Raw genomic sequence first — 27,802 nt, forward strand, 5'->3', positions numbered from 1 at the left:
TACAGTGAGACCCTGTCTCAAAAAGACCAAAAAAAAAAAAAAATAGGATTAAAATTTAGGGTAAGCAGGATCGGCAGGTAAAGGCACTTCCACCAACCAAGCTGGACAATCTGAGTTTGATCCCCAGAATCCACATGGTAGAAAGAGAAAACCAACTCCCACAAGTTCTTCTCTAACTCCATGACATAAAAAATTTTAAGAATTAAACTTTAAGGCCAGACACATGCCTTTAATCTCAGCACTCTAGAAGTAGAGGGATCTCTTTGAGTTGGAGGCCAGCCTGGTCTAGATAACAAGTTCCAGGTCAGCCAGAGCTGCTTAGTGAGACCCTGTCTCCAAAAAAGGAGAATTTCATAGGTTTTTAGTTTGTCTTTTGGGGAATGGGAAAGTGTTTGTTTGGTTTTTGCAGAGCAAATCATTTAAAAAATTTTCATCAATCTTTAAATTCAAAGTAACGTTTCCTTATGGCATTTTCATACATTATTATATGAAAAAAATGTATGATTCTCCCCCTCTGTTCCCCCCTACACACACATATCCCTTCCCCCTGTCATTTTTTCATAAATTTTATTAATGTTATAAGAGATGTGGCCAAAGTCAGTCTGATACTCTAGAAAAAAATCTATCCTTTCTTGTGAAATTACGTAATAAAAGTGGTCTCACTTGGAATTAATAGCATTCATCCTGTGAGGAAGTTTTAGAATTCTTAGAAAAGGAGTTCTTTCTTTTGGTAATTTCAAGTTTTCTTACCTCTTACAGACTCTTTGGAGCAAGAAGAGAATGTCTAATATTGCCATCTCTCTCCATCCCTCTTTAGGTGTACCAACATTCGACCAGGAGAGACTGGAATGGATGTAACAAGCCGCTGCACCCTTGGAGACCCCAACAAACTTCCAGAAGGGGTTCCCCAACCTGCCCGAATGCCGTATATCTCAGATAAGCACCCTCGGCAAACCTTGGAAGTGATTAACCTTTTGAGAAAGCACCGGGAGCTATGTGATGTGGTGCTAGTTGTGGGTGCTAAGAAGATATATGCCCATCGAGTCATTTTGTCAGCCTGTAGTCCCTACTTCCGAGCAATGTTTACAGGAGAATTGGCAGAGAGCCGCCAGACAGAAGTAGTGATCCGAGACATAGATGAGAGGGCTATGGAACTACTGATTGACTTCGCATATACCTCCCAGATAACTGTGGAAGAAGGCAATGTTCAGACCCTTTTGCCAGCTGCTTGCCTCCTCCAGCTGGCAGAAATACAGGAAGCCTGCTGTGAATTCTTAAAAAGACAATTAGATCCTTCTAACTGTCTGGGCATTCGGGCTTTTGCTGACACACATTCTTGCCGTGAGTTGCTAAGGATAGCTGACAAGTTCACTCAGCATAACTTCCAAGAGGTGAGTTGTGGGCTAGGGAGACAGCTCACTGGGTAAATTGCTTGCACAGTTACCCAATGTGCAGTTACTTCGTGCAAGCACAAAGACCCAAGTTCACATCCCCACAACCCACATAAAAGCCTGGTATGGCGATGGCATATGTAACACGAGCATTGGGGGCTCAAAGACAGGAGGATCTCTGAGGCTTGTTGACCTGCCAGTTTACCATAAATAGTGAGAGACGGTCTCAAAAAAAGTAAGGTGAAGAATGATAGAGGAAGAGACATTCCTTTCTCCCCTCTACATATACATATGCATGGGCAAGTACACTCATACACATGTGCACACACGTACACACAAAGAGGTGAATTATACTAAGTGGTTTCAATATATACATAACGTATTTGTCAAAAGAGAAATCTGGAAGCAAATGAGATAGCTTAACAGGTAAACCTTAGTTTGATCTTCAGAACACATGGTGGAAGGAGAGAAACTAACTCCTGAAGGTTGTCCTCTGACCTCCATACACAACACACACACACACACACACACACACACACACACACACAATAATGATAAACCTTTTTAATTTAAAAAGAGTAAAAGAGTGACAAGGGTTTATGTTCTGCTAACACCTGGTATTCTGGTCTAACTCATAATTTCAAAGAAATAAGTTGCTATGACTTCTAGGCCCTTTTGTAATTTTTAAAGGCCCATTTTGTATTCTACTAACAAAAGTTTTTTCTCCCTAATCCTATCATGAAGGGCTAGTTTATAAGTCAATACAGCTTATGAATGTATGAGAGGATCTGTGCATCAGCAGAGTGACTTCAAAGGCATTCCCTCATGACTATATGGATTATTCAACAGAATAAATTATACACCAAGCTATTCAGTAAACTAATAGAAAAAAAATAAATTTAGATGGTACCAAAAGAATTTTCATTAAGCTCACTATTTTTCACTCATTTTATTTTAAAAAATATTTGTAAAGCTACTGTTTCATCCATTGTACTTGGGCACATTGCCTGTAGTAGGGAACAAGAAACCCAGAGCCTGTACTCATAGAGTTCATGACCTAGATAGCTATATCATAGTATATAATTACACAGATAATTAATTATAACTAATAAGTGCTACAGAAAAGCACCTTAGGTGATTTTAGAGTATGCAGAAATATTTGACTTTGGCTCTGAAACAGACAAAAAAAATCCTGAGACAGTAGTAGACATAACTGAAGAACAAAAACTCAAGTGAGATGCAGAGAGCTAGAGGGAAGATACTATATAATGATTTCATGGAAAGAAAAGGACCAGCTCATACTGGAGTTGATAGATCATGTGAAAATTTTGAGCTACAAGCCAGATATGGTAGCCCATACCTGTAATCCCAGCATTTGGGAAGTGGAGACAGTAGGATGAGTTTAAGATCATCTTTAGCTACATAAGGACTTTGAGACCAGCTTAGAAGATCTCAAAAGACTAAAACCCACTATTGCACCAGTGGGCATATCTTGCAAGGCTGGTTGTTATTGTAATTTGCAGGATTCACAGCTGGGTAAAGTTGATGATTATGTGTTCTTTCTGGTAGCATGCATAGCATCTTCCAGCTAGCTAGTGGAGTTGAGGCTCTGAAGTCAGCACTAGCTTGATTTCTCTTTGTTTGTTCTATAACTCATGTATGTAGTGTCTTCAGCAATAGGCTTTTACCGTCCAGTTCTGGTGGATAACCAAGAGCAGGGGCAATTGTCAATATTGAGAGTCCTGGTCAACATCTTCTAGTGAGGGAGTGCATTCCTGGCATTGCCAATGTGCAGAGAAGCAGAGTGCTTATCCCTGAAGAGGACACCTGTGTCAAATTTCTACCCCCTAAGGCTCAGGGATCATTGTGGAAGAAGGGGTGGAAAGATTGTAAGAGCCAGAGGTTGGTAGATGACCACAAGGAAACAGAGTTTTCCCAGATAGCTGATCAGCTACCTATATAAATTCATAGCAATGGTAACAGCATGCACAAGTCCCATACAAGTTCAAACCAGAAAAAAAAATCCCAGCATAAACATGAGGAAGTAGGTTAGAATCTCCAACCCTACCTAAGGAAGTTGTGGCAACAGATAGATGCTGGGAGGGGCAGAGACAGCCTCTTTCAAGGATAGGACTATTGGTAGGTTAACCAGGCTCCAGTGGATAGACCCACACTGAAGAACATTTGGAGGCATAAAGTAGACTGTATAGATTTTATCATATATATATGTATATGTATGTATATGTATATAAAATAGAGTGCATAGCCAGGTGTGGTGGCGCACACCTTTAGTCCCAGCACTCAGGAGGCAGAGGCAGGTGGATCTCTGTGAGTTCAAGGCCAGCCTGGTCTACATAGTGCGTTCCAAGCCAGCTGGGGCTATACTGAGACCCTGTCTCCAATAGACCAAAAACAATAAATAAAAGAGTGCATTAAATTGGGTGAGGGGCAATAAGGGAGGTATAGAAAAATAGAGGAGGAGATCTAAATACCATCAAGTTACATTGTTGAAAATCGCATAAATTCAATAAAATAAATAAATTTTCTTATAAAAACCAAACCGCCAAAGTTTGATATACAAAACTAAGAACAATAGAAACCACAAAAAGTTCTAAGCAAAGCAAAGATATAGTCTGCTTTATACTTTATATCACCCCTCTCTCCTCTAGTATAACCTCAAATGAATCAAAGAATTAAGCATACAAATGAAACTATGGCAACATTAGAAAATAACGTAGAGCAATTCCTTTATGACCTTGAAGTGAAAAAGCATTTCTTAGTGACTAATATAGAAAGACTAGAAGATAAAGTAAATAGATTTCACGACATAAATTTTTTTCCTGCAATACTAAGACAAAAGTCAAAGACAGACTAAGGGAAAATATTTGCAGTTCACATCACAGACAACCGATCACTATGCTTAATGCATCATGAGCGCCAATGACCCATACCAGAGAACTAATGGAAAAAAATAGGCAGTACACAAAAAATAAATTCAAATTGCCCTTAAATATCTGGTCTATTCAAGTTTGTTCACAATAACTGAAACACAAAACTATACCGAAGTACTTTTTTTCTGCTTTGCAAATACTATGATTATAGGCATGTACTACCATGTCTGGCCAAAGTACCATTTTTCATTTATCAAATAACCATCCTTAAATGTAATTGTATATCCTTTTGGCAGGACTCTGGGGAAAGAGGTACATTGCTAGTATGACTAAATCAGTGCAACCTTTTTGAAAGGAAATTTGGCAATATCTGTCAGTTACAGTTTGCACACACTTTTAACTCAGTATTCTCATTCCAAGGGATTTGTACTACAGATACTAGAGAGAAGAGTTTAAGGAGATAAATCGGGGTTCTGTATTAGATACCTAAGTAGGTATCTAAGTAGAGCTATTGAACAGATGACTTTTTATGGATCTATTCCTTGAGAGGTTAGGCTGAGATTAAAATTTAATTCAACACTGTAATTAAGCCGTGGCCTAATCCTTTTTAAGTGTGATATAATCTAGATACCATAAGTGAAGAAATTGATAGACTTGATTACCTAAATATGGGGCTAGAGAGATGACTCAGTGGTTAAAAGTGCACACTGCTCTTCCAGAGGACCTCTCGGTTCCCAGCACCCATATTGGGCAGATCACAACCACTTGTAACTCTAGCTCTAGAGGACCCCACACCTGGCATGCACATACAGATACATGTAAAAGTAAATCTTTAAAGTATATGATTGCCTAAATATGTAAAACTTTTTTTAGACTTAAAAAGGCTCTATAAACATAGTCAAAAAATCATTGCCAGTAAGAATACCTGAGGAGAAAAATGGAGAGCCTTTCAGTTTTTGCAGTATTGAAGGATGGCTCGCAAAGGGACAACTGGGAAAGGAAACTGAATAACTAGATAAAGAGAAAAGAAAACTGGAAGCACAGGGTCATGAAATGCAAAGAAAGAGGGTTCTTTTAAAAAAAAAATTTATGTGTATGAGTGTTTTGCCTGCATGTATGTAAGTGTATCGTGTGTACAGTGCCCACAGAGACCAGAAAGAGGGTGTTGGATCTCCTGGAATTTGAGTTACGAACTGTTCTTAGCTGCCATTGGGTGCTGGGACTTGACCCGGGTCCTCTGGAAGAACAGCAACTGTTCTTAACCCCTGAACCATCTCTCTGGCCCTAGAAAGAGTCTTTTAAAAAGAAGGCTACACACATATTGCCTGCCTGTATGTATATTATATGATCAGGCCATTGACCTCAAGGAAATACTGTTAAGGATAGAGCTGCAATGGAGATGAAAGAGTAGGTATCTCTACCATATGCTAACTTTGATTCCTTTGAGTAGATGTCTAAGAGTACAGGATTATATGGTAGTTCTATTTTTAACTTTCTGAGGAGCTTCTATACCAGTTTCCACAGTGTTTGAATTAATGCACAGTTTTAGCAACCATGCATAAGAGTTCTTTTTCCACCATCATTTTGCCAGCATTTATATTTGCTTGATTTCTTCATCATGGCCATTCTGACTGTAGTAAGATAGAATCTCACTGTAGGTTTTGCTAGGGACAAACCCCAGGGCCTTGCACATGGTAAGCAAGCATTCTATGCCTGAGTTTCATTCCCTAGCCTGCTAACATTTGATTTTTAATCCATGTATTAGAGAGAGAAAAAAAAAAACAAACTACACTTTGATGAAATCCTAAAAGAATGCTATGGCACTTCATAAAGATATACAACACCAAACATACTTCTTCTTTTTTCTCTCTATCTTTTTGAGACAGGGTCTCCCTGTAGCACCAGCTGGACTGGAACTCACTATGTAGACCAGGCTTGGCCTTGAACTCACAGAGATCTGCCTGCCTCTGCCTCCTGAATGCCTTTTTTTTTTTCAAACATACTTTGTAAGTGAAGAAACTGGAAAACAAAAAAGGGTGACAGTAAAACACAGCAATAGCTAAAGTTTTGCAGGCTAAGGCCAGCATACCTAATAGAAGTAGGCCCCAAATTTGGCTCTGGACACTATTAGACCCCACAGCCCTCAAAATAGGGTGGTGAGACAAAAAACAGTGTTTCTAGTAAAGCTTAAATTCCAGAAAAACAGCAGACTATTCTTAGTATAGGTAAGTGCTAGTTTCTAGGAGGTCCTCTAAATCTAGCAACCTACCAGAGAAGTGAAATGCAGCCATACTAAGCTATCTGACTAAGCAATCTCAACTAAAATTTAAAGGTTACCAATTTAATATGCTGAATCCTAGAAAGTCTTGCAGATCATTTGAATTCTTGTGCCATAAAAAGATAATAAATAGCTATATGGTCTTTGACTGGTTTTTTTTTTTTTTTCTTTTTTTCTTTTTGAGACAGGGTCTCGTAGCCCTATCTGGGCTAGAACTCACTATGTAGACCAGGCTGGCCTTGAACTCACAAAGATCCGCTTTATAATTTCTCATTAGTATATGTAGCATAGCAATTTCGTCCTTAGAGTTTTCTTTGTAGTAATTCTCATGATACTAATGTTTGCAGAATTGATGGTATCATCATTCTTTTTTAAAACTGACTTCCTGGTGTTTCTGTCATAAACACTGCCCTTTCAGCAAGTGATCTTCCTCTGAAAGCTTTTCCTGACTTTTTATATGCCTCTTGTAGTTCTGACGCTTTAATTTAGAATTGTTATCTAGCTTATTCTGAATATAAATTTTTATCTTAATCATTAATTTTTTAAGGAAAAAGACTCATTTTTCTTAAATTGGCTAAATATCAAATAATTAGCTTTGGTAGCTTTCAGTGTGTTCTCCGTACTTTCCTTTGTTCTCTGTAAATGGTTCTTTTCCGCAAGTAATGTTATAGATGCCAACTCCACTGTAGAATGTAATTTTGCCCTGTACCCTGAAGAAAAATATAGACAGTAACTGTACTCATAGATTTTCCTCTTTTTCCCCACCCCCCCCCAATTGTAAACAGGTGATGGAGAGTGAAGAGTTCATGTTACTTCCAGCCAATCAGCTCATTGATATAATATCTAGTGATGAGCTAAATGTTCGTAGTGAAGAACAAGTGTTCAATGCGGTAATGGCCTGGGTCAAATACAGTATTCAAGAAAGGCGGCCTCAGTTACCCCAGGTAATAATAGATATGCTTCTCCAGCTTTGTACTAGAAGAAATAATACGTACTTGTCTTGTAAAATGAAAGTTATGGCTCTCCTTATATTAGATTTTAAGACAGTTTACCTGTTTCCAAATAATCTAGGAAGTAAGCCTTTAGTCCAATTTGACTGTTGTGAACTTTTTGCTCCTCTGCCTCCCATCTTTTTGGACTTACTCTTTGAACTATAGCACAATTCAAAAATTATACAAAATGAACAAAAACAATGCTTCTGTCCCCATAGCTTGGAAATCCTACCACACTTTAAACAGTAAATGGATGGATTGAGGCATACATGGTCACTGAGTGAAATGTTTAAGATTCATTCTTTAGTCCCAGCATTTGGGAGGCAGAGGCAGCCTGGTCTACATAGTGAGTTCAGGTCAGCTGGGACTACAGGGAGACCCTGTCTCAAAAAGACAAAAAAAAAAAAAAAAGATTCATTCTTGTGGGCTGGAGAGATGGCTCAGCAGTTCAGAGCACTTGCTGTTCTCACAAAAGACCTATGTTTGGTTCCCAGCACCTACATGGTGGCTAACAGCCATCCTTAATACCAGTTCTAAGGAATTCAATGCCCTCTTCTGACCTCTGAGGACACTGCATGTATGTGGTGCACTTCTACACTCATACACATAAAATAAATTTTTTTAGATTTTTTTTAAAAGATTCATTCTTGTTATGACTATACTAATAGTCTGCTTCTTATCCAGAGGGGATATATTCCAAGATATTAATTGGATGAATAAAACCTTCAAACCCTTTATATACTGGTTTTTTTCCTGTATATACATTCCTATGATAGTTTCATTTATAAATTAGATGCAGTAGAGATTAACAGTAACTAATAGTAAACAGAATTATTATAGTAGTATACTATAATAAAAGTTATTTAAAACACAACTTTTTCATTTCTGGAATTTTTCTCTTATTTGCCCAGAGTTGACTACCAGTAACTGAAAACACAGAAAGTAAAATTGAAGGTAAAGGGAATCTTTAGTAATTTAACAGGATATTGTTAATGAATTTGGGTTCATTATAGAAGAGCTTATAGCACATTGTTGTAAGCTAAACATGGCATTCTGAAGTGAGACTCGTGTGCTTTCAGTTTTACAGGTCTTCTGCATTACTGACTCAGTAGTTAGAATTGATTTTAGGTTTACTTTTTATGCCTTCCACTTTCCTTTATTTATTATGCCTAGTGAGATCCCAGATACTTGAGGCACAGTCGGTAAGCCAGGATCACTCTTCTCTTAAAAGTCTGTAATGGGAGCTCATGCCTTTGGACTTAATATCTCCTAGGTGCTGCAACATGTTCGTCTGCCTTTGCTTAGTCCTAAGTTCCTGGTGGGCACAGTGGGCTCTGACCCCCTCATTAAAAGTGATGAAGAATGCAGGTACGGGCAGATGTGAAAAGTCAATAACTTAACATTCGTGTCTTCTCTTCTTTTTCTTGGTTTTTTTGTTTTGTTTTGTTTTGTTTTCCCTTTTTTTCTCCCCTGTTTTAATCTCCTTACTGATACTGTCTCTTAAATATTATATTTCTTATGCTGAAACCAGGGCAGTATTTACCAAGGTTTTTCTTCTAGACTAGAGTCAAGAGGAGGAAAAGAAAGAAGAGAGGACTAAACTTCCAGTATTCCATTTCATAGGGTTGTTTTGTTTTTGTTTTTGAAACAGGGTCTCATTATGCAGCCTGACTGGCCTGAAACTCACTATGTAGATCAGGCTGGCCTTGATCTCATAGAGATTAATCTGTCTCTGCCCTCTGAGAGCTGAGATTAAATGTGTGCACCACCATGCCCTGCTATTTTTTTTTTAATGTGCAATGTTTACTGGTATAAAAGTGGCAGTGAAGAGGTAGATTTCTAAGATTTTGATGCAAGTTTGAGTATGAAGATGTAATTTTCTACTACTGTTTCTCCTTGGAATAAACTAAGCAACGCTGTTGGGTCTGTCAGCACTTTTTCATTCCATCACATAATGTCTAATTGAAGAATAGAACCAGACTTATTTTGAAGATTGTAGACAGGTTTAAAGACCTGTCCCTCCTAAAGTAACTTTGGAAAGATCATTGCTAGAGGTAAGTGAAGTAGCTCCCCAATAATCTTTGAGAAAGAAAACCTCACCTCTTTACTGAGCTATCTCTGTAATATTTACATGCTTTAATTAATTGATTTCCCAGTTTGGCAGATTTTCAGTTTCATTTTCAAATCTGAAACCCTGTGGCTTTTTCTAAACATAAAAGTAAAAGAAGCTGCCAGGCGTGGGGGTGCACGCCTTTAATCCCAGCACTCAGGAGGCAGAGGCAGGTGGATCTCTGTGAGTTCAAGGCCAGCCTGGTCTACATAGTGAGTTCCAGGACAGCTGGGGCTACAGGGAGACTTATCTAAAAAAAAAAAAAAAAAAAAAAAAAAAAAAAAAAAAGTAAAAGAACAAATCAATATTCAGATCTACTCAAATTACGTTACCCTTTCTGTATCCCTTGGTGATTAAGGAAATTTAGAATTATCCAAGATTCTAGTACATAGGTAGGGCACATAAATTCTTTGCATTTCTTCTATAATCAGAACCCAGTTCCTTTAACAAGAGGTACAAAAGGTGAGATTCAATGGATGTCTTTTAAATTAAAAAAATAAATAAAGGCGGGGGGAGTCAGTAGACTTGCTGCCAAGTCTAACAACTTGAATTTTATCCTCAGTTTTATCCTCCATATGGTGGAGAAAGAGAACTGACTTCAAAATTTGTCCTCTGACCTCTGTATCCATGCTGTGACACATATACATGACCCCCGCCCCAATACACATACCAAATAAATAAATGATTTTTTTTAACTTTTAAATTTGGGGGAAAAAAACCCAGTTGAATAGCAGTCAGTTCCCCTAAACTTGAGAATAGCAGAAAATATGTAATATGTGAACAGTACAACCTGAAATATGAAGAAACATTACATGAATGTCTCTTCCCTTGTTCAGAATAAATCACATTGTATTGATCCTACTGTAGAAAGTAAGGTACTTGTGAATCATTTTTGAAAGACTGTCCCTGATGTCCTGACCCATAGTTCACTGGCTGTGTGATCCCAGACAGCATACTTCACTTTGGGCTATGGTTTCTTCACTATAAAGTGGGGATGATATTAATATCTGTTCCATAGGGCTTCTGTAAGAATTAAATAAGCTGATATATTAAGCACTTAAAGCAGAGACTAGCAAGTAGCTGTATTGATTTTATATTGGCTTGCTAAGTATTAGCTCTATTATACTCTGTCTAGGAACCCTTGACTGACTTAAAAACTTAGGAAATCAGTTTTTCAAGTTTGAGAAACTAGAAAAAACTCTTGAACTTTGGCTTGGTATTTTGTTTTCTGCTTATTTTGGTTTTAGGATAAATAAATTCAGAAGGAGAAAATACATTGTTGGGTTGTGCCTGGGACTGATCCTATAGGAATAAATTACTCTTTGTGGTGTAAATAGCAAGAGAAATTAAAATATAAAGTAGTTTGGGAAACACTTTGAGTTGTGGTATAACAGAGTAAGAATTTACACTTAAAGGTTCACATACACAAATTGTTTGAATGAGAATATTGTACTTAGCATGTGTAATTACCAGGTTCTTCTCTTTACAGTTGTTCTTAAGGAACAGTTGTGAGATATTTTTGTTCATGTCAGTGGGATGGTTGTATTAACCCATTCATATGATACCAGGTAGTAGTACCTTGGCATTAGGTACTACTAGAACACACGGTTCTTGACCCAGCTTTCATACTTTACTTATCTAGCAGTTACCTTGTGCCCTTGCTAATGGACTTCTGCAGTATCCTGTGGAACCTAATAAAACTCTCTAGAAAGTAGTGACTATTCAAGCTGGTAATCAAATTATAATTTTTAGTTTTTGTAAGTTATTGCCTGCTCCAAGACTGTTGAGCTTTAGCTTAAATTTGCATTTAGAAATCATGATGGAAATGCCAATCAATCCAGAATCCACCATTGGATTCACGACTAGCATCATTGCATTCATGTGCCAATGAAGTATTGGCTGGCATTAATGATCTGGTTTGATTGTGCCTGCCCCCTTTTGCCAACATATGTATTCTTAAATCATAAGACATTTAAAATAAATGCAATTTTCTTTTCTACAGAGACTTGGTAGATGAGGCTAAAAACTACCTCCTGTTGCCTCAAGAACGACCGCTAATGCAGGGACCAAGGACGAGACCACGGAAACCTATTCGATGTGGAGAAGTACTCTTTGCAGGTTTGAATCATTTTTGGTTTTGGTTTCAAGACAGGGTCTCCCTGTGTAGCCCATGCTGGCTTAGAACTTGCTATGTAGTCCAGGCTGGCCTCAAACTTATGATCCTAAGTTTCAGCCTCCTGGTGCTGAAATTGTAGGCATGTACCATCATGCCCTGCACAGGTTTGAATTTTAATATACCATGATTAAACCAAATATTTTCTCATGTGATTTAAATAATCATTTAGACAATTGTGCTATCTACTGTTGTAAGAAACATGTAATAAGTCAACAGTGCTATTCTTCAAAAGAGTGCTCTATTTTTAAATACATCCAAAAATATCATGTAGTATATGTTTTGTTTAAATGTGTTACATGCATTAATCTATATACCAAAGTACAGATCGTGGAATTGTCAAAAAAAAAAAAAAACCATTATCTTACATTATTAAATAGTTATACTTTTCTTAGCCATTTGACTTTGATTGAGATCCAAGACAACCTGATGTATTATTTGACTGCTATTATTTGCCCCTAAATCTTTGAAATCTTTCCTTTCTAGGCAGTTCAATTTTATCCATGTATGTTATTACTTCACATGTTACTGTAAGAAAATATGTGACAGGAAGAAACTTTTGGGAAGAAGAGCTTATCTTGGCTCAGTTTGAGGGTGGAGTCTGTCATGGTGGGGAAAGCACGGTGGCAAGAGTGGCTCTCAGCTCTGGCACCTGGCACGTGAAAGAGCTGGCCACACTGGCTCTGCATTCAGGAACCAGAGAGACATGAACATTAGTGCTCAACTTGCTTTCTTCTCTTTTCATTCAGTCCCAGATCCTAGTCCATGGGATGGTGCCACCCACATTCAGGGTGGGACTGCCCTCCTATGTGAACCTCCCTGAGAGCACCCTCATAGACACACCACAAATGTGTCTTCTAGGTGATTTGAATCTGAAAATTGAAAGTCAACAATACTTCAAAATCATGCCAGCACTCAAGAAGTTTTGGAATTTGGAAGATTTCAGATGAAAGACTGGGCAGTTAAAGTCTAGGCAAATACTATACAATCCGAAAAGCTAAAATCTGAAAACCTTCTGATTCTGGGCATTTCACAGAAGGGATAATCATCTTGCAGCTCATTCTCCAAAAAAATCCTGATTCATAGAGGTAGCTGGGACCTGTTGTCTCTTTTTACTTAAGATTGTTTCAGTAATTCCACATTTCTTAGATATGGATGTCCTTTGATTCTGTTGTCTCATTTTGATGTGTTAAGTGTTTCCATGGGAAAATTTCATACAGTCTGGAGCATAGTAGTTCCCTTTTCCACCAGTCTAACCACTTGCCTGTCTTTTTCTCTCCACATACTTTCTACCATATTTTAATTGTTTAATTATTTTATGTATATGAGTGTTTTACCTACACATACGTGACTATGCCCCTATTGTACAATACCTGCGAAAGTCAGAAGATGGTGTCAGATCCCCTGGAACTGGAGTTACAGATGGTTGTTAGCTGTCATGTGGGTACTGTGAACAGAACCCAGGTCCTCTGGAAGAGTAGCCAGTGCTCTTAACCACTGAGTCATCTCTCCAGGTCCATTAGTTATTTTGAGACAAGGTATCACTGTATAGCCAAGATGGGCCTGAAACTCGCCTTCTTCCCATCTCAACCTCTTGTGTGCTGGGATCACAGGCATGCATCACTATGCCTGGCTTCCCCTATATGTGTGTATCTGTATTTTTTTTTTAAGATTTATTTTTAATTTCATGTATCTGTTTGACTGCATGTGTATATATGTACTACATGAGTGCTTGGTGCCTGTAGAGGCCAGAAGAGGGTGCCAGAGCCTCTGGAACTAGTGTTATAGATAGTTGTAAGCTGCCATGTGGTGCTAAGAACTGAACCTGGGTCTTTTACAAGAGCAGCAAGTGCTCTCAGCCACTGAGCCATCTCTCAGCCCCAATTTAAAAATTTTTACATTTACTTATTGTATGTGTCTGCACACATATGCTCACATGTGCACCATCATGCATGTTGTCCACCATGTTGATTCTGGGAATCAAACTCAGGTTGTCAGGCTTTGCAGCAAACACCTTTACCCACTGAGCCATCTTTCTGGGCCCCATATATATAGTTATAGTTATATATATTATATACCTGGCCTAGAACTTGCTATGTAGACCAGGCTGGCCTCAGTCGCACAGAGATTCTGCCTGCCTCTGCCTCCTGAGTGCTGGGATTAAAGTTGTATGCCACCACACCCTATATATTTATTTTTGTTGTTGTTTTAAATATTTTATTTATTATTTTTATTTTATGTGTATGAGTGTATTGCCTGCATGTATGTGAGTGCATCTGTGTCGTGCAATGCCACGGAGATGAAAAGAGGGTGTCAGATTCCCCTGGAACTGGAGTTAAGGACGGTTCATAGCCACCATGTGGGTGCTGGAAATCAAACCCAGGTCCTCTGCAAGAGCAGTCAGTGCTCTTAACCGCTGAGCCCTATATATTTTTAGAAGGAAAATTTGATCATTTATAGCATCTCAGTTTTTTTCATTGAATTTTCCTCATATAAAAAACATTGATACCAAATTTTCTTCTTTCTAATTTTTTTTTTTGGACAGTCCTTCATTTCTGTTTTAGGCTTTGAGCTTAATTATTAATTCATCATGCACTGAATATTCCCAGACTACCAACATCCTAATGTCTTGTTATTACTGATTTTTCATTTCTGGTATCATTTGTATTCTAATTTTCATTCTTTCTGTGTCTGTGTATGCTGCTAAGGATAAACACAGGGCCTTGCTCATGTAAGACAAGTGCATGCACAGCCCTGTTTCCATTGTTTATATGCACATACATGTACACATTTGTGTACTGATATGAGGTCATACAGATATTTGCATGTTCACATCTGTACATGTCTGCATACCAGTGGAAAGATTTAAATTGGTTCCTTAAAGGTCCATTTTTTTTTCCTTTTGATACGGAAGAACACCATTTATGAAGTAGTATTTATTTCTTTTGAAACCATACAATCCAATAAAAAGCTGGTTTTAATGGCTTCCACAGAATATGCCAGAGATTTCAAGATTAGGCTATTTGATTGATCTCAAGTGTTATGAACCCTCACATTTCCAGCCTAGGTCCATTTTAATTTACTGTGTTTTCTCTGATACTGAAATTCCTTGTAATATGCCCAGTTACACAGTTCACATTTAAGCAAGTAACTAAACACAAGACTTGCTGTGATTTAGTATTAGTTGACTATTCTGATTTAAATGAAACAATAAAATAATATCACATTGAGATTTGAAATAAAGAAAAGGAACTTTTAGGTCCACCTAGAAGATAATTAAGAATATTATTCCCCCCCTTCATTTGGTTCAGGAATTTAGTTGCAACCCTGTAGAAACTAGTGATTTCCAGATGTTTTGTAGTTAAAATAATCTTATACTTTAGGTGGTGCGTGGTGGCATATGACTTTAGTCCCAGCACTTCGGAGGCAGAGGCAGGTGGATCCCTGTGAGTTCAAGGCCACCCTGGTCTACATAGTGGGTTCCAGGCCAGCTGGGGCTACAGGGAGACCCTATCTCAAAAAAAACGGAGGTACACACACAAAAAAAAATAATAATAATAAATTTTATACTTTAATATTTAAGCTTCAGAATTTCTTATTTTAGACTGAGATGAGGATGCTTTGAAAGAAAAACAAATTGAGTTTATCTGGCATTACCATGTTTTCTTCCAGGGGTCATTTAGAGAAGCTTACTGAAACTTGGCTTGGCACTGTTATTCTAAATATTATTCACCCTGTTAGTCTACCCAGACTGCCATAACAAAATACCGTAGATCGGGTAGTTCAAACAAAAGAAATTTATTTTCTCACAGTTCTGGAGACTGGAAGTCCAAGATCCAGGTTATAGCCAGTGAGTTCTTGGTGAGTTGAACTTGTGCTTTGACCTGCTTCTACATACACTTGCTTAGTCAGAGTGTTAGGACACTGTGAGTGTAGCAGTCTGTTTTCAGGCAGGTTTCTCTGAACAATTTCTGTTGTTTCCTAGTTGGTGGTTGGTGCAGTGGAGATGCCATTTCCAGTGTTGAACGATATGACCCACAGACCAATGAATGGCGAATGGTAGCTTCAATGAGTAAAAGGCGATGTGGAGTTGGAGTCAGTGTCCTTGATGACCTGTTATATGCAGTAGGAGGCCATGATGGATCCTCTTATCTTAATAGTGTTGAAAGGTGAGTAAGGTGAATTTGAAAAAAAAAAAAAAATCCCTATTATCCCTACAATTTTGTTTGAATTGTTTATTAGGAAACTGATGTGACTTACTATTTTAGTATTAGGTCTATGGAACCATTTAACAGTCTAGACCCCTTAGCATGGCATACAAGTCCTTTATGATCTGATCTCCATCTATTTTTCCAGTCTGTCATTCCCTAAACATGCTCCTAAGATTCAACAGATTGTTTGCAGCTCTTTGACATGCTGTCTTCCTTCCTACCGCTATCCCTGCATATATGCATGCTATTTTCCCCTGGTGTGTCTGCCCCTTTTTAAGGCTTTAAACAAAATTTAAAATGCTACTTCCTAAATAAAACCTTCTCTGACTATAAAGGTGAGTTACTCATTCCTCTGCTCTTCCAGTGGTATTTTGACCAGGCTTGTATATACTGTACTGTACAATGTTGAAATGTCTTTTTCCATATTATCTATCACAGTACCTGGAACATTAGAAATCTACAGTGATTCATTAAGTTTCTTGTTCCCACACATTCACTTTCATTAAGCTGTGTTGATCTGCATTGATTCTTGTTATTTGCATACCATATCTGTAAAAACTGATGTATCTAGCTTGGGATATTTGTTCTAGATATAGTATTGCTAAAAAAAAGAGGGATTGATTCCATAGAATTGAGGAGGGAGGGATGGCAGGGACAAAAACACTTAAAAATAAATTTATGAGTTAAATAAATCAAAGTATAAATGACTAAGTATTTATGACTTATGTATATCAAAATATAAAATGAAACTGAGGTAGTACACAGAGGCAAATATATGGATAGTAACTTATATGCACTTGAAAATAAGATGAAAGGGACAGCTGGGTGTGGTGACACACACCTGTAATTCAGCACTTAGGAAGCTGAGGGAGGAGGATTACAAGTTCAAGGCCGTTCTGAAATACAGAATGAGACCCTATCTCAAAGAGAAAAAGAAAAAAAAACTGAATTTTGCTTTTAAATCAAGAAGTGTAGAGAAAGCAACAAAACCTAGCAAAACAGAAATATCAGTAAGGAAGAAAGAAAAATTAATGAAATTTTAAAAATGAAAATAGAGGTTGGGCATGGTGGCACACGCCTTTTCTCCCAGCACCTACACAGAGGCAGGGAGAGCTCTGTGGGATCAAGGCCAGCGTGGTCTACATAGCCAGCTCCAGGTCAGTTGGGACTAAACTGAAACCTTCTCTCAAAAAATTAAAAATGAATAAATAAATAAGTAAATAAAATGGATATAAATACAAAAAAAATTTTGATGATAATTTTGATGTTTTCTGGTTTTACAGTGCTGAGTCTTGAACTGAGGACCTTGTGCATGCTAGATAAGTACTCTACTATTGATTATGAGCCCAGCCTGATAGTCCCTATTTTTAATTATTTAAAGTATCAGAAACAACCTGAGAATGTATCAATAAGAATATAATTAAGCAATGGATGGCACATTATTACAAAATAGTTCAATGGAAAAAAATCTAGTTATATTAACATAAAGAGATCAAAACTATATCAAGAGGGGCTGAAGAGATGACTCAGTGGTTAACAGCACTGGCTGCTCTTGCAGAGGACCCACGTTCTATTCCCAGCACCAACCGGCTATAACTTTAGTTCCAGGGGATCTGATGCTCTCTTCTGACCTTTGCAGGCATTGTACAACACCAGAGCACTTGCAGGCAAAACACTCATACACATAAAATAAAAATAAATAAATCGGGCTGGAGAGATGGCTTAGTGATTAAGAGCACTTACTGCTCTTCCAGAGGACCTAGGTGTGGTTCCCAGCACCCACATCATGGCTAACAACCATCCTTACTCCAGTTCCAGGGGATCCAACACCCCTCTTCTGACTCCCACAGGCATTGTACAACATGAGTGCACTTCCATACATGCAGGCAAAACACTCATACACATAAAATTTTAAAAATAGTAAGTTAAAAAAATTTTAAATACATATATACACACATCAGTGAGAAAACTATGTGGTACTAGTTATGTAAAACATTCTTGCATATAATAAGTATGTAGATATACATATACATGTTTAAAGTATTTTACTATAAAAGCTTGGAGGATATATGCCAAATCAGAATTGGAAGAGACCAGAACTGAGATGGAATTCAAAGGGGAGTTTGGCTTTATCAGTAACATTCAGATTTTTAAAAAATAAAATACATTTTTAATGAATGTTAAAAAAATGAATTAAAAAATAAAAATTAGGCTGGGGATGTGGCTTGGTAGTAGCACACTTACTAGACCCTCAGCTTGATCCTCAGCACTACTCAGTTTTCATATGCTTTGACTATTAATCAGTCTATGTTTGGGGAAAAGAATATGTGTCCTGGAAACCCTTGCACAGAAATAGATGTTTACATATTTCAAATAGCATAAATGTAGCCAAGTGTCTGTTGTATAATACAAACTTTCCTCTGCATGTGTTCTCTGCAGATATGACCCCAAGACAAACCAGTGGAGCAGTGACGTGGCCCCTACAAGCACCTGCAGAACAAGTGTTGGTGTGGCAGTACTTGGAGGTTTTCTCTATGCTGTGGGGGGCCAGGATGGCGTCTCTTGCCTCAATATTGTTGAGAGGTGATTGTTTTTTTCAATTAAAGTAATTTTCAGTGTTTTTAAGTGGACAGCTAGAGTTCTTTTTGTAACTTTATATAGCCCTGGCTGGCTAGACCTTGCTCTATAAACTAGACTGGCCTCACACTTGCTGCACTTGTCCTGCCTCTGCCTCCTGATTGCTAGAATTACAAGTATACACCATCATGCCCAGTGTGGCTTAGGGTTATACCAGAATTTAGGACACTGGGGATCTACTATGCAGTGCATTTCCCATAGGATTTCAGGAAAAAGTTTTCAGTTGATGTTAAAATATAGAAAGACTACAAAATATGAAAATTGTCTGCTTATTTGTTTGTTTTGAAACAAGGTCTTACTATGTAGCCCTGGCTGGCCTGGAACTTACTATGTAGACCAGGATGGCCTCCATCTCACAGAGATCTGCCTGCCTCTGCCTCTCAGATGCTGGGGTTAAAGGCATGCACCACCACACTCAGTCAAGGTATGAAAATATTTTAATTATTTTTGTTGTTGTACATGCATGTCTATGTGCACATATACAACAGAGCACATGTTAAGGTCAGGAGAAAGCTTTTGGGAATCGGTTCTCTCCTTACACTGTGTGGCTCCTGGGATGGAACTCAGGTTTTTAGGCTTGGCAACAGGCACCTTGACCAGCTGAGCCATCTCACCAGCCCTTAATCTGCTTTTGTTGTTGTTGTTGTTTTACTATTTGTGTGTGTGTGTGTGTGTGTGTATTTGTTACTTATTCTGTTGCTGTGATAAAACACCATGACCAAGCCGGGTGTGGTGGTGCACGCCTGTAGTCCCAGCACTTGGGAGGCAGAGGCAGGCGGATCTCTGTGAGTTCAAGTCCAGCCTGGTCTACATAGTGAGTTCCAGGACAGCTGGGGCTACAGGGAGACCCTACTTCAAAAAGACCAAAAAAAAAAAAAAAACCACCACAACCAAGGCAACTTATAGAAGGAAGAGGAATAAGAATCCATCATGGTGGGGAGATATGTCAAGAGGCAGCCAGAGCAGAAAGCTATGTGCTCACATCTTCAAACTGGCAGAAAGGAGGGAAGGGGGAGAGAGGGAGGAGGGGGGAGGGAGAGGAAGACAGATACTGGAAGTGGGCAAGCTACCCAGTGACATGCTTCCTCCAGCAAGGCCATACCTCCTAAACCTCTGCTATTGGCACCAACTGGAGCCAAATATTCAAATACTTGAAACCTGTGAGGGACATTTCTCATTCAAACCACCACAGTGTGGAGGTCAGAGGACAAATTTGTGGAATTGGTTCTCTTTCTACCTGTATGTAGATTTCAGGTTTGACTCAGGTCACTAGGCTTACACAAGCACCTTTACCCACTGAATCAGCTCACCACCACCCCCAATCTATTTTTTAATTGGCAAAAATTATATTTATAGTAAACATGATGTTCTGGGTGTTTTTGTCAGGTTTTTTTCTTTGTTTTTGTTTTTTTCTGTAGCCAAAGCTGGCCTGGAACTTACTATGTAGACCAGACTGGCCTCAATCTCACAGAGATCTACTCACCTCTACCTCCCAAGTGCTGGGATTAAAGACATCCACCACCACACCCAGCATAAAACATGATGTTTTAAAATATGTATAACTTGTAGAATGGCAAAATCAAGCTAATTAAGAGATGTATTACTTCACATACTTATTTTTTTTAGTGAAGACACTTACAATCACTTATAACAGTTTTCAGACACATGACACATTGTTATTAATTAGTCCCTGTGCTGCACTTCAGATTTCTTGAACTTATTTCTCAAATCTTGTAGGCTTTGAGCAGCCCCTGCCCCAGTGCAGTGAGAGTGAAGCCTGGTCCACTCTTTGCTTCTATAAGTTACTTTTTGATTCCATTTTCAAGATCATGTGGTATTCCTTCATGTGCCTGACTTATTTCACTTAAGAAAAGATCTGCCATGTTCATCCTATTGTTACAAATGACAAATTTTCTGACTTCTTAAAGCTAACTAGGGCTCTGTATGTGTGTGTGTGTGTGTGTGTGTGTGTGTGTGTGTGTGTGTAGCACAATTTTTTTAAGCTAGGGTAAATCTTTGTATCTGGTATATCTCTGGTGTGATCTTAGACCTTGTGGAAACTACTCCGGCTAGTAGAAATATGGTTTCTCTCCTGCAGGTATGACCCAAAGGAGAACAAGTGGACTCGGGTGGCTTCTATGAGCACTAGAAGACTAGGTGTGGCCGTGGCTGTGTTGGGAGGGTTCTTATATGCTGTAGGTGGCTCTGATGGGACATCTCCACTCAACACAGGTTAGTCCCTCCCCAAGGCAGTCTGATTCCCAAAAGCAGCACATTTTCCTGGGTAGAACCCCTCTATGAAAAAGTATTTATTCTAAGTTCAGGGTATTCTATAATTTTAATATATTTTATTAATTCTTTGAGAATTTCATACAATGAATTTTGATCGTATTAACCCCTCCTCCCTCTAGTTCCTCCCAGATCCACCTCTCTACTTCCTTACCCCCTCCCAAGTTCCTGTCCTGTTTTTTCAGTTTGCACTCCCCATTTACTCATGGGTGTATTCTATAATTTTTAAGAAAATGTTTTATTTTTCTCTCTAGGAGAATGTAGCTCCTAACTTCTTCTAAGATGTTCCCAAAATATTTCCTTCTCTCTCCATTTATAAGCTGCTAGAAACTTATAATGAACTTTAGAAAATCTACTTTCTGAATATAATTATTTCCCTTTACCCTATAATCACCACCTCCTCCTCAATTAAAAAAAAAAGAGCTAATATTATCATCTAATAATAAATAAAACCTTAGAACTAGAAACTGCTTTGCCCTTTCTAACTAGAAATAATGTGTATTTTCATCTAGGATATTGTCAGAGGCACTCACATCAGATTCACTGTCTTGTTTCTTCTCTTCAGTGGTTTAAACGGCAGTAGGCAAGCCAGGCATGGTAGCACAGACCTGTAATCCCAGAACTTGGGAGGCAGAGACAAGGAGGATCATAAGTTTAAGGACAGCCTTAGCTACAAAGTGAGTTCTAGACCAGGGCTGTGTAGCAAGATCCTGACTCAAAAAAGTAAAACGAGAATAAGTAAGTGAGTAGCAGTGAGGGAGCAGAAGCGTTCAGAAGTTATCTGAATAGACCAGTAAATTGTTAGTACTGAACTCTTATAAGTCATAATCGGGGCCGGGCATGGTGGTGTAGGCCTTTAATCCCAGCACTTGGGAGGCAGAGGCAGGCGGATCTCTGTGAGTTCAAGGCCAGCCTGGTCTACATAGTGAGTTCCAGGACAGCTGGGGCTACAGGGAGACCCTGTCTCAAAAAGACCAAAAAAAAAAAAATCATAATCCAATTCCACCCCATTTGAACACAATGCAAGTGAGGCTAATTAGTCATATAGCCCAAAGTAGAACTCATGTCCTCAGTACATGCCCTTTCCATCATAAGAAGACTGGAAGAAACTGGTCCCTGATGAGAGGATAGATGACAGTTTTCGAAGACGTACAAATCCTTCTCAAAAGCAGAAATCAGATTTTGTATTAAATATATGTCTTCACAGTTTGGTGGCTCTGAAGTAAACACTGAGTGGTCTCTTACTAGTCTTTCTCTTCACTGCAGTGGAGCGCTACAATCCTCAGGAAAACAGATGGCACACCATAGCCCCTATGGGGACTCGAAGGAAACACCTAGGCTGTGCCGTGTACCAGGACATGATCTATGCTGTAGGAGGGAGAGATGACACTACAGAGCTTAGCAGTGCTGAGCGATACAACCCCAGAGCTAACCAGTGGTCTCCAGTGGTGGCCATGACATCCCGCCGGAGTGGAGTAAGTGCTCAGCACTGACAGCTTTGCGCTTTGGAAAACAAGCAGAGGAAAGAAGGCTGTGCAGAGGGGTGCTCTGACCCATAAAATATACTAGAAGACTGAGGAGGTGAACTGCCAGTGTTCACATACTTTATTTTCAACTGTCTCAGCTACTCACTTTGCTTTTAGGCAAAACCGGGGGGGGAGGAGGGGGGCGGAACACCTGAATTTCTTTGGATTGCTTTTAAGTCCAGTAGCTAAATATTTTATATCCATTCATAGATTTAATTAGATTTTTTTTTATTATTTACCTTGTATAAGTTGTTTCTCTGAAAGATATCTCCCCTTAGTAACCACTCCTTTATCTGACTTTGTGTCTGTTAGCTAACAATTCCTGTGTAACATCTCTAGCTGTTTTTCTATGTAGACTTTGTGTACTAATACAAACATACCTGGTCCTACAAATCTCCAAAAGCTGACTTGAGTCTGTCCCATCGGGAGTGTAGGCCAAACCTGACTGTCCTGTGTCATGCTTTCATCCAGGAGTAACCTTTCAGTAAGAGATGTCGAAGGTAGCACATTAAATTCATCTTTCTGGGAATGTTTGGCTCAGAGAAACCTTACCCACTGACCACTGATAATAGCAGGAGTCCATCAGTGTAGGACACATGGACATTAGGAAGAAGCAAGCAGAACCTAAAGACTCCATAATTGAAGGATAAAGAGAATTCTGATTTGCATAAATCATGGAGTCTCACTAGAAGGCATCGGCAAGAGAAAGCATTCACATATCTGGCTTCTCATTACTGGCAACTAAAAGACATTTAGTCATATTCCTGTTGTTCTCACTGCCACGTCCTATGTTTTCACTCATTTAGCAAGTATGTGAGTATTCACTGTGCTGAGAAGGCAAAACAGTCTAGGACGTGATTCTCTGTGAGGAGCTCTCAGTGTAGTGAAGGAAATGACATGTGTACAACCAACTACAGTAATGATATGCCATGGTAGCAGACATGGGAGATTGTGCTTAATACCTTGGAGAAGTAAGAATTGGAGGGGGCAATGAAGAAGAGCCTACCACAGTCACATGAAAGCTAGACAATGAAAGTTGGTTTTCTGGAAGAGGATCAGAAAACACCAATAGGAAACGTGTGTAAACACATGCATTATTTAAAATGTATGGTGTTTAGGAGACTAATAGTTAATCTAGCATTAGTGCAGCATAGGGCACATTAGGAGGGTCAGAGAACTGTAGGTGAGGCTGAACATGGTGCTATAGCAAATTTCTGAAAGGCCTGAGTAACATTAAGGGCTTTAAACGTATCATTAGGCAGGAGAGATGCTTAGAAAGTTTCTGAACAGGAATGATGTTTATATTTATATTTTTAAGAATATTTTAGTAGCAGTTTAGAAAGTGGATTAAAGTGAGCAAACTAAAAATGAGAACTGTTCGCAGGGTCTTCTTCATACCTAGTGATTTTTATTTTCTAAAATTTAAAAAGTACATGTTTTTACTCACTCTTATGTACGTGTAGTAATTAATACATAATTTTATGTTTCCCACAATTTTGTAGATTATTGTTACTTTTTCCTCTATGAATTAAAGTAACTAGAATGTGATCCCATAAGGAATTAGGTAAAAGAAACCATCTAAAATTTCCCAGCAGTTGCTTCAGCTCTTCAGCAGCCTCTGTTTTGGTCTTACAGGTTGGCCTGGCAGTGGTCAATGGACAGCTCATGGCAGTAGGAGGTTTTGATGGCACAACGTACTTGAAGACCATTGAAGTTTTTGATCCAGATGCTAATACTTGGAGGTAACCTTTAGGCTGTGTTTCAAGTTTCTTCACTACTAGCTTGAAGTCATGGGCTTGAGATAGCACATGACCACTAAAACTGGGATGGCCAGTGCACCCAAGTCCATCTGGTAGTACTTTGAAGTGGGCTGGAGTAACCCAGACCTGATGGCTCATTTTGACTTGGTCACTCTAAAGTATCTGATATAAAATTGTAAAATTCTCTCTGGCAACTAACCACTTTTATAATTAGAGATAAGGAAAAAAGAAATTCTTATCTCTATCACGTCCATCCAAAGGACTGAGGAAACAGTTATGCCTAAGTTAGTGGCATAATTAGAATTTGAACCTAGGCCTTTGGCTCGCAGTCTGTCAGTGTAGGTTTTTGCTTTTATAAGAAACCTTTTTTTTTTTTGTCTCTTTGAAGCAGGATCTCCCTGTAGCCCCAGCTGTCCTGGAACTCACTATGTAGACCAGGCTGGCCTTGAACTTACAGAGATCCGCCTGCCTCTGCCTCCCAAGTGCTGGGACTACAGGCGTGTGCCACCACACCCAGCTGAGGAGCCTTATTTCTAAGGAGCAAAAATGCATTTACTTTTTAAAAAATCTTAAAATCCCTTTTTCCTTTAGCTCTTAAAAATGTACTTACAGTTGGATGTGGTCACTTGTGCACTTGAGGCAGAGGCAAGCAGATTTCTGTGAGATGGAGGCCAGCCTGATCTACATAACAAGTTCCAGGCCAGCTGGGGCTGCAGGGAGATCCTGTCTCAAAAAAAAAAAAAAAAAAAAAAAAGTATTTACATAGATTCTTCTATTTTGAACTAGTATATATTAATGTTCATTTTTAGATAGGAAGCTGTATCTTAAAGAGGTGTTCTATGTTAAGCTTCATTTTATAGATTTAATTTTATGTTGCTTTCAAATCCTTAGCTCTTGCCAGGCATGGTAGTGCATGCCTTTAGTCCCAGCACTCTGGAGGCAGAGGCAGAGGCAGGCAGATCTCTATGAGTTCAAGGCCAGCCTGGTCTACATAGCGAGTTCCTGGCCAACTGGGGCCACAGGAGGACCCTGTCTCAAAAAAAAAAAAAAATCTTTAGTTAGTTCTCAGGACTGGGGTTGTAGCACAATGGTACATGCCTACCCTGGGCTCAATCTCCAGTACTCTCCCTACCCCCAAATGTTAGGTGATTCATCTATTTATTTAAATATTCAAAATATTATAAAATTAGTAAAATTCTTTTATATTTTTTAATTTAATAATGGAGTCTATGGGGCTAGAGAGATAGTTCAGCAGTTAAGAGCATTGGCTGCTCTTGCAGAGAACCCGGGTTCAATTCCCAATATCCACATGGCAGCTAACAGTCATCTGTTACTCTAGTTCCAGGGGATCTGCTGCCCTCTTCCAACCTCCACGGGGATTGCACAACATGGGTGCACTTACACACATGCAGGCAATATACTCATACACAGAAAACAAAAATAATAAATAAAATATTAAATAATTAAATCTAACCTTTTAAATATCATAAGAACTTATGATGCCAAATATAAAGTTAGGCCTCAAATATAATAACTATTAGTCCCATGAAGTTGATGTACTTCGTAGCTGTATTAATTCTAAATGAATCTTCCAAGAAAAGCCTTCTAAGCAACTTGGGGTTTTCTTTTTAAAAAGTTGGACTTACAGCCGGGCATGGTGGTGCACACCTGTAGTCCCAGCACTTGGGAGGTAGAGGCAGGCTGATCTCTGTGAGTTCAAGACCAGCCTGGTCTACATAGTGAGTTCCAGGACAGCTGGGGCTACAGGGAGACCCTGTCTCAAAAAAACAACAAAAAAAATAGTTGGACCTTTTTGCTTCAGCAAATTTTAGGTTGCCATCTCAGTGGCTGAGGTTAGAACCAGAGATGAGCATTTGAACATGAGTACAGGCAGCAGACATGCTGAGAGACTTCTCATAAGGACTCACTGAGCCCTGTCTTATGGTTATTCTATAAGTAGTCTTGGGGTCCGTTCCCACCATGTTCCAGTTTTAACTCTTCTAAACTTTGAGCCTAGCTACCCAGTCTCTCTCTCTCTCTCTCTCTCTCTCTCTCTCTCTCTCTCTCTCTCTCTCCCTCTCCCAGCCCCCCCCCCCCCCACCCCCGTTGCCCAGGTTGGCCTAGAATGCATTATGTACAGCCTAGACTAGCCTTGAGTGGGCAGTCCTCCTGCCTTATCCTCCCATGTGCTGGGATTAGAGGCGTTACCAGACCTGGTCCAAGCCCCAAACCAATTTTATCTCATTGCCAAATGAGGATCTAGTATTTTTTCCCTGGAAGTCTTTAACTTTGAAGATGATCTAGTTCACATGTCATAAATTGTTGATGCTATTTACTCTGTGTAGTCTTTCCATATAGAATTTGAGGATAAAAGGATAAAAATAAATAGTTGATAGGCTAGGGAGTTAGCTTAGTTCGCAAAGTGCTTGCTCTGCAGGCATGAGGACCTGAAATTAGATCCCCAGAACCCACATAAAAAGCCAAGCATGGTGGCACACATCTGTAATCCAGGGCTAGGGGGTGGGGGCAGATAGGGGTTTGATGGCCAGTCAACCTAGCTTACTTGGTGAGTTCCAGGCCAAACGAGAGACCTGTCTCAAGAAACAAGGTAGATTTCACCTGAGGAATGACATCTCAGATGACCTCTGGCCTCCACACAGATATGCACCCACACACAATGCACATACACAAAATAAGTAAATGATTAAAATTGACACAGCTGTGCATGGTGGCTCACACATATAATGCCTGCACTTGGGGAGCTGAGGAAGGAAGGTTGCCATGGTTTGAAGCCAGCCTAGGCTAGCGTGGGAACAGCTTAAAATTCAAATAGAAAAAGAAAATGAAAATAATTGAGGTGGGCATACTGGCACATAGCTGTAATCCCAGCACTTGGGAGGTTGAAGCCCAAGGAAGATCTAGAGTTTGAGACCACGCTGTGCTACACAGCAAGACCCTATCTCAGAAAAATTTAATTAAAGAATAAATAAATGAAGTTTGGAGCAAAGAAAAAAGAAAATGCAGCTAGGAAAATAAATGGCCAGGGGCAGAATTACATAGAAAGATGTAGAACCTAAGATTCTGTATAAGTCTAGGTGTAAAGTTCTGATGCAAGAAGTGAGTATGTTCTTCATTCTTTAACCATTGTTTTATGAGAACCTTTCAGTCAGTGTCTGAATTAATTCTACTTACCCATTTCAATCAGCTTCCAATCTTTGGAAGAGTCTTATGAAGCTACGAATGTGACTGATGCCTTAGAGAAGAAACAGTGATTTTCCCAGTTAGAAAATGTTTGTTTTTATCTTTGCAGGTTATATGGAGGGATGAATTACCGTCGGCTAGGAGGTGGTGTGGGCGTCATTAAAATGACACACTGCGAATCCCATATATGGTGAACACACAGAAGAAAGTCTCATAAATGCTCCTCTATATTTGGGAGAGCCTTGACTTTGAAGCTTTGTACAGCTTGAAAAACATTAGAAAAAATTTTATTCTTTGCTGGTGCCTCAACATATGAAAATACAGATCTAATGATGAAGCTTCA

General features: G+C 39.0%; 1 protein-coding gene across 1 annotated transcript; it reads left to right on the forward strand.

The window, feature by feature from the left end:
- Positions 1–815: 815 nt before the first annotated feature.
- Klhl20 (kelch like family member 20) lies at positions 816–27,802 on the forward strand (the record flags this gene model as incomplete). The annotated part of the gene is made up of 10 exons (XM_029560211.1): positions 816–1,391; positions 7,346–7,504; positions 8,826–8,920; positions 11,665–11,780; positions 15,821–16,004; positions 18,486–18,629; positions 20,782–20,915; positions 22,239–22,447; positions 24,134–24,240; positions 27,569–27,802. Coding segments are annotated over 10 exons (1,809 nt in total), but the record flags the coding sequence as incomplete, so codon positions are not given.

This window comes from Nannospalax galili, unplaced genomic scaffold (assembly GCF_000622305.1).
Source record: "Nannospalax galili isolate Female #2095 unplaced genomic scaffold, S.galili_v1.0 scaffold429, whole genome shotgun sequence".
Taxonomy (NCBI): Eukaryota; Metazoa; Chordata; class Mammalia; order Rodentia; family Spalacidae; genus Nannospalax; species Nannospalax galili.